We start from the raw sequence: 13,309 nt of genomic DNA, 5'->3' as shown, positions 1-13,309 counted from the left end.
CGTGACTGTGGAAAGTGATTGCTGTCGCTGACTCGGTAGAGAATAAGGAGAAGCAACTTTGTTTATAAACTGGTACACACACCGATGAGAAGGGTTTCAAAATGATTGATATTTATTCTAAAATATTAATATGTATTCAGTGTCAGGCTAAATGTTCAATGCTGTAGCACGATACATTCTCTGTCGAGTCGCCTGGGTTTTGGTCACACTGTTTTGCCTGTTGTATCCTCGGCAGGAATCCATCCAGATGAATTCCAAATGCCCGTGGTATCATCGGCAATTTCACCACGTTACCGTTCCGATTTACCATCGTATCCTCGGCAAACCTGGTATGAAGTGCCGTGTGATAGCCTTCGGCTGCCAGGATCTTGTCTTGGTTTTTTATTATGGTTCTCATGTTGGCTTCATTCATGTCGTAGGCCTTGGCAATGTCAACTTTCCTCTCCCCTTTCTTCTTCCTCTCGATGCTTTCTAGCTTGGTGGCCTGAGGGAGGTGCCGACGCTTCTTGGGGTTCTCAGAAGGCTTCCTAGGCATCGTGAGCAGGGTAAAATGCAGTAACAAGGGCAGATTATACAGCAAGAAAAAAGCAACTTCCAATGCAATTATGCGACTGAGTGGCGCTGTGGCGGGAGAAATTTAAACAAAACATCACATGACACCAGAAACGTTTTTAATTGGGCGGCATCACGATCATGTCACGAAAGTGGGCGGGGAAGGCTACTTGATCAGAAGTTTTCATTGGCTATCATCATCATGGGAATGTCCAGTATGACCGTGTTGGACCGGGGGTGATCGTGCTAGAGTTGAACTCTGCGGATTTGGCCCACTTCTCGGAGCTCTGTGCGTGTTATGCTAACACACTCGTGTTGCAATAATTAAATCGTATTAAATAATACTAATTATTTGCTCTCCGTGCTGGACCTGAATTGTGCTGGACTAATGCGTGTTGGACACGAGGGTACTGTGTGTGTGTGTATATATATATATATATATATATATATATAGTAATCCCTGTAATATCCGAACACCCAATATCCGAACATCCCCACTAACCGGACATAATTGTCCCGGGATCCAATATCCCCCCCCCCCCAAAAAAAAATAAATAAAATAAAATAAAATAAAATAAAATTAAAAAAAAAGAACTTTTCCCGCTCGTAATTTCAACTTGTCGCGTGTGGCGCGGGACAACTTTGTTGTGGAGCGTCGTTCCTCCAACGTCCGATAGAGCGCCGCTGCATCCTCCCCACTTTCCACCTGTCTCTCGCCGCGAGTGCACGCTCGTCGTCATGGCTGCCCACGTGCTCGCTTTTGTGGTGGTTCCTTACCTGCTGCAGGCACTCCTGCTGCTCTCAGGCCTCTTATTAGTGTGTGTGATGATGGCCCTGCTGCCTGAGAAGAGGAAGAGAGTGGTGCTGACTCTGGAGAAGAAACGGGAGATATTGGAGAAAGTAGATGCGGGGCGGTCTTCTTCCCGCATCCTCCGCGAGTTCAACCTGGCCCGATCTACTTTGTTCGATACCAAGAGATCCCGAGACAAACTCATGCTGTACACGGCTGACTTCTCATCGAGAAGCAAACGCAACGTGGAGAGGAAGGTGATGTTGACTCCCAAGTTTGCTGAAATCGACTGCTCCACATTGATTTGGTATCGACAGGAATGTGCTGCTGGTGTGATGGTACATGGTACGGAGCTGAAGGCTGCTGCTGAGAAGTTCACCAGGCTTCACGACGCCCTAGACTTCAAGGCATCCGAGGGTTGGCTCTTCGCGTTCAAGTTACGGCATGGCCTTACCAACCGTAAAGCCCATGGTGAAGCTTTGGACACTAACGAGGATGGAGCTGACGAGTTTCGGCACAAGGTGAAGGGCTTGATCGACAGGGAGGGCCTAAATCTCGGTCAAGTCTACAATGCTGACGAAACTGGTTTATTCTATCACTCTTTGCCAACGAACACTCTAGCCGAGGAGACGGAGAAGCGTGTACCTGGCCGCAATTTCTCCAAGCAACGGATATCTGCTTTGTGTTGTGCCAATGCTAACGGCATGCACTGGCTTAAACCAGTTATTGTTGGCCATGCAAAGCAGCCTCGGTGTCTTCGTGGGGTGATGGATGTCCATTCTGTCGTCTGGTACTATTCTTTGAAGGCATGGTTTACAGCCCAGATCTTCAAAGACTGGTTCCACTGCCACTTCATCAAGAAGGTCATCAATTACCAGACGAAGACACTGGGAATCCCGCGCGACCAGGTAAAGGCCCTCCTTCTCCTTGACAATGCACCTGCCCACCTGTGTGACAAGGACTTGGTGGCTGAGAATGGCCGGATTAGGTGCATGTCTCTGCCACCTAATACGACTGCTCTCATCCAACCAATGGACCAAGGAGTGATCGTGGCAACAAAGCGCCTATACCGCCGGAAGTTCCTGGACGAGGTGATGGTTGTTCTCGAGGACAAGGACGAGCGCAGGGAGGGACAGGACACGCGAGGCCAGCGGACTTTGGAAAACCTTCGCCGCTACAACATCAAGTCTGCAATCTACAACTGGGCCAGTGCATGGAAGGAAGTCTAGAAAATGGTTGGTCTCGTCTGCTTCTCGGAACAGATGTGGAGTACGATTTTCTAGGGTTTAACGTGGATGACTTCCATGCACGGCTACGTATGCATGGCGATGATGTTGATGTGGACGATGTGCGTGAGTGGTTGGATGACGACGAGGGTGATCCTGGGTATCAGACATTGTCTGTTATCGAGATCGCGTCTTCAGTTGCAGGTGTCAGTACCCAGCTTGAAGATTCCGACGAGGACGGCGACGATGATGTGGACTCCTCTCAGCAGGACACTACACCAGCCATCTCCAAGCTGAGCACACTCCGGGAACACCTAGAGTTCGTTCTCGAATACCTGGAACACCAGGACTGCAACAGGGAGATGGGGCCCTTGGGACTTGTGGAGGAAGTGTGTGCTTTCAGGCAGCGCATCATCAATCGCCAGAATCGTCAGTCCTTGCGTCAATCAACGATTGACAGTTTTTTCAGGCCCGTGACCCCCACTGTGCCCAGCCCTGGCTCCACTCCGCTGCCTCCCCAAGACAGGCCCTCATGCTCCGAGCCACAGCCCAGCACGTCAGCCACGGTGGAGTCACCGCTCGACGTGAGTTTGCGTCTATCTTCAGAGTCGTCTACAGTGGGTACGCCATCACCACGACCCAGCGACGCACCCCTAGGTCACCTGCCAGTGATACTCTTGGACTCTGACAGTGATTAAACAGCAAGAACTTCTCCACTAGACCACACGGGAATTTACAGAGTTGTGCAGTGAAAAAAACAGTGTGTTGTGTTAAGGATTTACAGTTGTGAGTGAAAAGACAAATTTGGAACAAAATTTAACGTAAATAGAACAAAATTTAACGTAAATAGACTTGTTTGTTTTTGCTTTAGAAAATGGTTAGAAGAGTGGGAAGAGTTAAAGTGCAGAGTACAAGACTTAGTAAGTTACAATGGAGCATACGTTAAACAAGAGTGCGCACTGTGAAGAGAACAGACTTCTGAGTGCGATTGACTAAGTTCAGTGCAAGACTTCATGAACAGTGTACTGGAAGTCTATCTATCTATCTATAGCCCGACTGGAAGTGCTTCAGGAAATCCTTCTTACTGTCAGAGTCCGAGAGGAGGCGGTTATTCATCGAGATTGCCATGGACTTGCAGTCCTGATGGACCCAGGTTCGAATCCTGGCTCGGGCAGGGGACAGTTTAAGGATTTGAATTTCATTAAAAGCAGACTTTCCTGATCTACCAGATGACCCGCCGACATATCGTAAAAATACCCCCACTAATACCAATACACCAGTCCTGTATGAGACAGCCCTAGCATGTATTCAATATGGACGGTGGGTGTTAGCACCGAAGTGGTGACATGTGGAGGTGTAGGAGGACTACTGGGCCTTGGGATAGGCTACTGCCCCCAAGATATAGGCCCTGAAGCCTTTGCCCAGAGTCGGACAAATTTAAAAAAAAAAAAAAAAAAAAAAAAAAAAAAAAAAAGTAGGCAGAATGTTTCATACTGTACTTTTTTCCATACTATACTTACCTCAAACACCTCATTTCACTCTTTAATGTCCTTTATTGGTGTGAATAAGGTGTTAGGAGCTATGCATGTGCAGTAGGAAGGTGTTTTTCTGAGTTAGGCCAGGTTTGAGTCCATAAGTACCAGTCAAGGAGCCAGTCACCAGAATGTTTAATATTGTATGAACCTACCTCTAAACCCTCATTTTATGGTTCTTTTGCATTTATTTCAGTCATTTATGTGCCTTATTGGTGTGATTTGGGTCTTAAATAGGTGCTATGCATGTCCAGAGGGAGTTGTATAGGTGTTTCACTGAGTTAGGGTCCATAAGTACAAGTCCATAAGCTGGGGCCCAATATCCAGACCTGCCTATGGCCCTATTACGTCGGATATTGGAGGGATTCCTGTATATATATATATATATATATATATATATATATATATATATATATATATATATATGTATATATATATATATATATATGTATATATATATATATATATATGTATATATATATATATATATATATATATATATATATATATATATATATATATATATATATGGATGGGATGATGAGAGAAGTAAAAACATGAGTGATAGACAGAGGGATGGCATTGGTAATGAATGGCGATGGATGGAATATCATAAATTTGTTGTATGCTGATGATGCAGAGCTACTTACAAATACCAGACAAGAACTTGGTAGACTAGTGCAGAGTTTTGTTGATGTCTAAGCATCGTGCCTTGAGAGTAAATGTAGAAAAGAGTAAAGTGATGGTAATTGAGAGAGGTGACTCCCAGTGTGATGTTACAGTATGTGGATAGTGACTGGAATTGGTGGGACAGTTCAAATACCTGGATACAGTGATAGAAAGGAGAGGAAAATGTGCAGAAGAAGTGGAAAGAACAGTGACAAATGGAAGGAAAGTAGCTGGTGCTATAAAGGCCTTGATAAGAAACTGAGGCTTGAGTGTTGCAGCTGCAGGAGGCTTATATGAAGGAATGTTGGTGCCAACTTTAACATATGGATGTGAGACTATGGTGTGACATGAAAATGAAAAGTTAGGAGCAGGACCAGTGGAGACAGAACTGCTGAGGAATGTATGTGGAGTACAGAGAGTGGATACGATATGAAATAATGTGATTTGTGAAAGATGTGGAGTGAAGAAGTTTGTGGACATCAGAATCGATGAGAGTGTACTGAGATAGTATGGTCATGTGAAGAGAATGGATAAGAACAGAGTGATGAAAAAGGTATAGCTGAGACAATTTGAAGAAGGTAGGAGGCGAGACAGGCCAAGGAGAAGGTGGAGGGATATGGTGGATAAGTGTGTGAGGGAGAGAGGTATGGAAGTCGGTGAGACTCGAGAACTGCCAAGAGATTGTGTGGGCTGGATGAATGTTGTGAGACGAAGCACATGATCAGGGATTTGGCACCCCTTTTTAACGTGACAGCGTTTGGACTGACTATCAGATACGTTTATGTGAGGCTACAGACTGCGGTGAAAGATTCTGGCACATCAGCCAGAGCCAGGATTCCGGGGGTTTGAATGATGAGTGAATGGAAGCAAGGCCCATTGGACTGGGCAAACTCAGGCTGTCTGGAGGTTGGTACTCCTCACCCAGCCACAGGGTGGGAGAGGACATCCGGATGATGGTATATATATATTGCTGACCTTTTCAGTGAGACAGTAACATGGAGAGTAGACCAGCATACTCTCCCAAACATCTCCTCTAACTATCTTATGCACCACACCATATGCACTGTACATTTCACACAACGTATCCCACTATGTTACAGGGGTTGGCGCCAGAAAGGGCATGCGGCCAGAAAACTTTGCCCCCGCTACCAAGTGGCGGACTTCTGGGGGAAGGCGTGACGGGGGTTCCGCCGGCATAGATTGTGGGTCCAGGGTGAGATGGGGCTCGGGCCTGTGCTAGAGGGTACAGGGCATTGTGGTTCCCAGACTGCCGCTTCTGCCCAACAGAGAGGGGCCTGAACCTGGGAGCAGCGCCCCAGGAGGCTGCCCTATCAGTGGGTGTATAATAGCGGGATAGTTGCAGTGCCAAGGCGCGCTTGGAGGGTGTCCCTGCAGCTGTCCTGGCAGGGTGCCCTGAGGCCACTACCACAGCCACTGGTAAGCTGGTGGGCTAGGGGTCCCAGATCCATTGCCTGGACCTGGGACTGTGCAGTGAGTGGGGCCTGTGGTATGTCTATCCCCCTTTATTAACCCCTTCTTTTCCGAAAATGTGTTTTGATGTACCCCCGAACAATGCCAGTAAACACCCGTGAGACACCGGAACTGCAACCATTGTACGCTGGTACACCCTCTAATGAATGGCAGCTTATGGGCCTCAGGGTAGCCCGGTAAGGCTGTTTCTGAGGACCTTGTGTTAGCAACAGCTCTGTGTTTTGACGACAAAGACTGTGACGAAGTTCTGATGAATTCTGACATCATAAGATACGTCATGACTGAGTTGCGGTGGCACCAATGGCTTGCTCACTCATCTGTGATGTAACCTCTTTTAGACCAATCATTATTTTATTTACAATTTCTACTACAGATATCGTACTATATTTTCTGCTGTCATACAGCAAAATTTACACCCCTTGGCCTGCCTGAGAGAGTCAGTTACCACGCACTTGACCACGAGAGAGGGTATACAGGATATTTTTCTCTCATGGCATCTCTGGCAAATTCCAATAGTGACGAGTTTATTCCTCATGAGGATACTTATCTAGATGTATCAGATGATGATGCAGCAGTGTCTGATGTGTCAGTAGATGACTGTGATCCTGAAAATGATAACGAAGTTGATGTGAGTGAGGAAGGAGGAGGAAAATAGTAGGGAGCTTAGTGACGCTGCACTCTCGGCAACAAGTGGGTCAAGGTCGCCATCATCATCACGTGTGTCCACATACTTCATGCTTAGCTTACAAGGTAAATATAAATAAGCCATCCATCTGTGCAGGACATTTTTTTCAAGCCAGTTTGTACAGTAGTTACCTGGGTAACAGTACTTTAGCATAAGATATGTAAACTTATATACCGTAATGATTTATTTAATAATATTTTTTTATTACCAACATCATGCTGGATTTATGTGATCATCAGTATCCAAACAAAATAAAAAAAGAGTGAATAGTTTTGACGTGGCAAAAAATATACACTACCCCTCACACTACGGGAGGGGGAGCTATCAGGTCGGTATGGGGGGTAAACGTAATGTTTACAATTGGGGGAGGGGTCGGTAAAGAAGGGGTTAATACTGAATATGACAAAACACAAGAATAAGTTTCAAAGCAAGCCTGAGGACAGTAAATCACCCAGGGGGATGAGGGTGGGTTCATGGAATGTGGGAAGTTTGAGGGGAAGGGCATGGGAAGTCGTTGAGGCATTCAGCAGGAGGTGGGTGGATGTGGCATGTTTGCAGGAAGTCCAGTACAGGGGTGGATCAGCCAGAAAGATTGTTGGGAAGGACTGTTGCTATAAGTTGTTTTGGCAGGGGGGGACAAATGGATATGGAGGTGTTGGTGTGATGGTTGCGGAGAAATGGGTGGAATATGTTATGAATGTTATGAGAGTAAGCGATAGGATATTGGTAGTGAAAATTCTGTTCAGTAGAAGGAGAGCTGTGATTATATCGGCATATGTTCCACAGGCAGGATTGGATGAAGCAGACAAAGATAGATTTTGGGATGATTTAATACGTGTAGTAGGTGGTATGCGGGATGATGAGATAGTGGTTTGGGAGGGGACTTAAATGGTCATGTAGGTGAAGCAGCACAAGGTTATGAAGGAGTACATGAGGGATGTGCATATGGTATAAGGAATGCGGAAAGGGAAAGGATACTCGAGTTTGGGGAGGCAACGGACATGATTGTGTGCAACACATATTTTAGGAAAAGAGAGAGTAGGTTAATTACGTATGAGTCTGGGGGAAATAGCAGTCAGATAGATTATTTTCTGGTTAGGAGGGCTGATAGGAGGCTAGTGAGGTATGTTAAAGTTATAGGAAGTGAGGAGTGTGTGCAGCAGCACAAACTATTGATTTGTGATATGGTGCTGAATGAACGAGTGATGAAAAAGAGGACTTATGTACCTAGGAGGAAAGTATGGAAGCTGAAAAGCCAAGTAGTAAGGGATGTCTTCTATAACGAGATGAGGAGAGTGGTGGCTGAACAGGGAGCCATAGACAGAGGCGTTACTGAACAGTACAGAGCACTCAAGAACAATCTCTTGAGAGTTATTGATGTAACATGTGGTTGGACAAGAGGACCACCAAGACATAAAGTAGCCTGGTGGTGGGATGAGGCTGTAGACGCTGCAGTTAGGGAGAAAAGAAGGCTTTTCCGGGAATGGAAGAAGGGTGGTAGCAAGGAGGAATACTTGGCTGCCAAGCTTAGGGCTAGAAGAGAGGAATACAGGACGAAGTCTGAGTCACAGAGACTTTTGTTTGATAACCTGAATCATGGGGAAAGGAAAAATATTCTTAATACTTTCCACAATCCTTGTCTATCCACCCTGTCATATGCTTTCTCCAAATCCATGAAAGCCGCATACAACTTCTTTCCCTTCTCTAGAAACTTTTGCACTAAAGATCTAAGAATGAATATCTAATCTACACAACCACTTCCCTTCCTAAAGCCTCCCTGTTCTTCTCCAACTAATTCCTCTGTTATTTGCCTAACACTGTCAGTAAGTATCCTACCATACACTTTTCCTATTATACTAAGAAGACAAATGCCCCTATGATTACCACACACTTCTTTTTCCCCTTTTCCTTAGTACAAGGGAATAATTATAGCTGACTTCCAATCCTCCGGAACTCTACCTTCCTCCCAGGCCAATCTGCACATCTTTCACATCCATTCTACTACTATCTCTCCCCCATGCTTCAACATTTCACCACACACTCCATCAATTCCTGGGGCTTTCCCCAATTAAACTTTCTTCATTGCTTCCACAACTTCTATCCTACTGATTTCTTCCTGTCTTCTCACCTCCCTCCTTCTCCCAGCCATTCCCCAGCCACTTATACTTGCATCACTTCCATCCTCTATGTTCAACAATTCCTTAAAGTGTTCTCTCCATCTCCTCACTTTTCTCCCTTCTCCACTAGTAATCTACAGTACCATTTTTATCTTTCACTCCCCTGCTAACTTCACTTCCACCCTGTCTTACTCTCTTCACCTCTTTTCAGAACATTTTCTTACAGTCCCTCCATTTTACACTCAAGTTCCTTCCAAATTCCTCATCCACTCTCTTCTTACTCTCTCTTACTAATCTTTTCACCTCTCTCTTTCATTCTACATATAACTCTCTCTTCCACGCCCCTATTTCTCATCCATTCATTTATGCTTTCTTCTTTTGTGCCACAGCCTGTCTCACCTCTTCATTCCACCACGCTGTTCCTTGCACCCCCCTCCGTCTTCTCTTCATCCCACACACACCACATCACATGCTGCACATATTTCTTCTGTGAATATCCTGCACACACCTTCCACGTCCCCCATCTGCTCCAAATCATATTTGCCCAATCGTTCCTCCACTTCCCTCTTATATTCTGCCTTTTTCTCATCCTCTTGTAACCTTTCCACTCTCCTTGCAAATATTCCTTCTTCCCGTCCTTCCCTTCTTCTATTACTCCATCTTATTTGGATCTTGATTCTGGCCACCACCAAGTAGTGGTCAGAAAGTCCACTCCTCCAACCTCTATAAGCTCTTGCATCCATTACACATCTTCGCATCCTTTCTTCCACACATACATAATCAATCATTGCCTTCCTTTCATTCAGTTCACTACCCACTCTTCTCATCACTCGCCATGTATACCTGTGGATCATTTTATGCTTGAAGAGGGTATTGGGTATCACCAACCCCCTACCAGCACAAATGTCCACTAACGCACTGCCATTCTCATCTATCTCAGCAGGCACACCCCACTCACCTAGTGTTTGCACTCCCACTAAAGCCACAAACTCAGCCACCAAGCAGAACTAGGGTACACTACACGGCATTACAGAAACGAGCAGGGCACAAGGATTGGTTGGCTTGGCACGTTGAGTGGGCTGATTCAAAATGCAATGTGACTGGTTGGAGTGTGTTGCTATTTGGTGGGGGTCTGCCTGCAGGCCGAACAAGTCCCATGTCTGAGCCAGATGATACACATTACTACTGAAAAATGCACACCGGTAGTACTGCCGACTGCTTCCCATTTCGGTGTCGGATACTGCTAAATTCCGCTGGAAATTGTTTGAATACAGCCGAGCAAAATGCGCCAGATATGGCTTTGGGCCGGATATTGTGATGATGGGTAACTGAGAGTTTACTGAATATATAAATATAAAAAAGTAATTGTGTCACCTGGATCGGTCATGATGCTGGATGATGCGCCCAGTGTTCTTGAGGATGTGAATCTCCCGCACGTGCCTCACTAGCCGCTGCACTGTGGGGAAGGGTGCCAGGGAGCTCTTCTTATGGCGCGAACATCCTCGCCACCCACACTCAAACACTGCATTAATATTAAGGATGGCAGCAGTGTCAGGACAAGAGGCAGTGGAAGGACAATTAAGCCCTGCCAGGCTCATATAAAGTAGTTTACCACCCCTGAGTCATTGTTTTACAACTAAATAAACTCCTTCATATGAGGCTTGCAGTGCTGCCCGTGAGCGCATTCACTGGGCGTCTTATGAGGTCTGCAGCACAGCAAGGGTTAATACTTTCAGTAAGATTTTCATTCATTTTTTATTTCGTTCTTGATACTTCCAGACATTTTTTTTTTTTTTTTTTTTTTTCTTCCAGCTTGAGAGAGATTTAAAAAAAAACTGGACAGGTTACATATACTCTACTGTCACTCTCAATGACCCAATCACTACAAAAATGTGTCCACCTGGATAAAATAAATCATCTGGAGGGAGCAAGAACAAACAAAACAGTATACAGCACCTTACTCAAGGGGTTATATATATAAAAAATACACATACCAGAATATGTACAGAGTGATCCTTCAATTATCTGACTTGTATGAGGGAACTGTGGGTTAGATAACCCCAAATGCTGAATAATCAAGGCTAACATTGATATGGCATGTACATACGTATTCATTGACTAACTCCCCCCATTTCTCATGTGTGTTTGTATGGTATACAGCCGTACATCTGTCTTGCATGAAGCTTTTCCACTCTAAGTCCAAAATGAAACTTCAAACAGTACTATTTTTTTTTTTTTTTGTCTGTCTTAATTTTTATTTTTATATCAACCATACAGTAATTTGGACATCACGTCTGTGCTTCCTTAATGGCTTTAAGGGTGACTTGTTGAAATTTGACATCTGATCTCCACTGCAAATCACCTTAGAGAATGAGCAATTATAAATGAAAATGGCTCAAAATATTAGCTAACTAGCAAAGAAAACCTAATGAATCTTAATTATCCATGCCATTCTTAAACATTTCCCCTACCAAGGTTGGTCACCCCTGGGGGTAGGGTTTTTTTTTCAAGAATACTCCCCCAGTATCCCTGCTTGTCGTAAAAGGCGACTAAAAGGGTTGGCGGAGGGTTAGTGCCCCTCCCCGGAAAACAACTAACTAAAAAAACAAACAATATGCCTCGGACAAGGACTGACCAAACGATGACGACCAAGGACCGGACAAAGGACATGGCTATCAGAACGTGGAATGTAAGGGGAGCGAATGATGAGGTGAAAGAGAGAGAGATTGTCCAGGTGCTTGAGGGTGCAAAAGTGGATGTATGTGGAATAACTGAAACAAAATGGGGAGGAGAAAGTGTGAGAAAATGGGAGTATTTATCTATCTATCTATTGCCAGACGCCTCAATCCCGTTTGGGGTGGCCACAAACAAATCGCCTCCAAGTCACCCTGTCCCCCGCCATTTCACTGCCCTGCTCCCAACTCACACCCCCCTCTCTCATATACCTCTCCACCCCATCCCTCCATCTCATCCTCGGCCTCCCCCTCCCTCTTCCCCCCTCCACCTCACTCACATACACTCTCTTCGTCAGTCTTTCACACTCCATCCTCTCCACATGGCCAAACCACCTCAGTGTCTTCCTAATAACGCTCCCTATCACATCCACATCGACACCACAACGTTCCTTTATATCCTCATTCGTCAGCCTATCTCTCCATGTGACTCCACAGGCTCCTCTTAAATAACTCATTTCCACTGCTCTCACTCTTGACTTGTGTCCTTCCAACAACGTCCAAGCTTCACTTCCGTACGTTAGAGTTGGTATCACAATACTGTCATGTAGTAACTTTTTCACTTCCATGCTCACTTCCCTGTTTCTTATCACTGCTTTCAAAGAACCAGCAACCATTCTTCCCTGCTGTACCCTTTCAAGCACTTCATCCTCCAAACCTCCATCCTTACTCATCACACTACCCAAGTACCTAAACGTACTCACATTTTCCAATTCCTCACCATCCAACCTCGCTGTACATTCAATGACTTCACCTCTTTCAAAGACCATCACTTTACTCTTCCCTACATTCACCTTCAGATTTCGTTTCTTACACACTCTCCCAAACTCATCCACCAAGCCTTGAAGCTCCCCTTCGTCTTCACTCAACAACACAGTATCATCTGCAAACAACAGTACAGGGAGTTTCCAAACACTATCCTCTCTCACCAGGGTCACTCCAACATCCACTACCCTACCTTGTACCTCTTTTATTACCCAATCCATGTACAGATTGAACAACCATGGAGACATGACATATCCCTGTTTCAACCCAACTTTCAATGAGAAAAATTCACTTAGTTCACCATCCACACGCACTGCAGCCTTCGCACCATCGTACATACTCTTCACAGCATTCAACAACTTCCCATCTACTCCATATATTCTTAACACTTTCCACAATCCTTGTCTATCCACCCTGTCATATGCTTTCTCCAAATCCATGAAAGCCGCATACAACTTCTTTCCCTTCTCTAGAAACTTTTCCACTAAAGATCTAAGGATGAATATCTGATCTACACAACCTCTTCCCTTCCTAAAGCCTCCATGTTCTTCTCCAACTAATTTCTCTGTTCTTTCTCTAACTCTGTCAATAAGTATCCTACCATACACTTTTCCTATTATACTAAGAAGACAAATGCCCCTATGATTACCACACACTTCTTTTTCCCTTTTTCCTTTGTACAAGGGAATAATTATACCTGACTTCCAATCCTCCATGACTCGACCTTCCTCCCAGGCTAATCTGCACATC

At 45.0% G+C, this 13,309-nt stretch overlaps 1 protein-coding gene across 1 annotated transcript in view; it reads right to left on the bottom strand.

Moving 5' to 3' along the window:
* Positions 1–13,309, bottom strand: part of polybromo (protein) — a 740,816-nt gene that overhangs the window by 103,922 nt on the left and 623,585 nt on the right. Inside the window, exon 29 of the mRNA XM_080277986.1 lies at positions 10,437–10,584. Within this exon, the coding sequence (XP_080134112.1) occupies positions 10,437–10,584 (148 nt within the window). The remainder of the gene's footprint in view (positions 1–10,436; positions 10,585–13,309) is intronic.

The sequence above is a fragment of the Coenobita brevimanus genome, chromosome 71, assembly GCF_032717465.1.
Source record: "Coenobita brevimanus isolate Jiangsu-jjx chromosome 71, ASM3271746v2, whole genome shotgun sequence".
NCBI lineage: Eukaryota > Metazoa > Arthropoda > Malacostraca > Decapoda > Coenobitidae > Coenobita > Coenobita brevimanus.
This window is presented reverse-complemented; position numbering and strand designations above follow the sequence as displayed.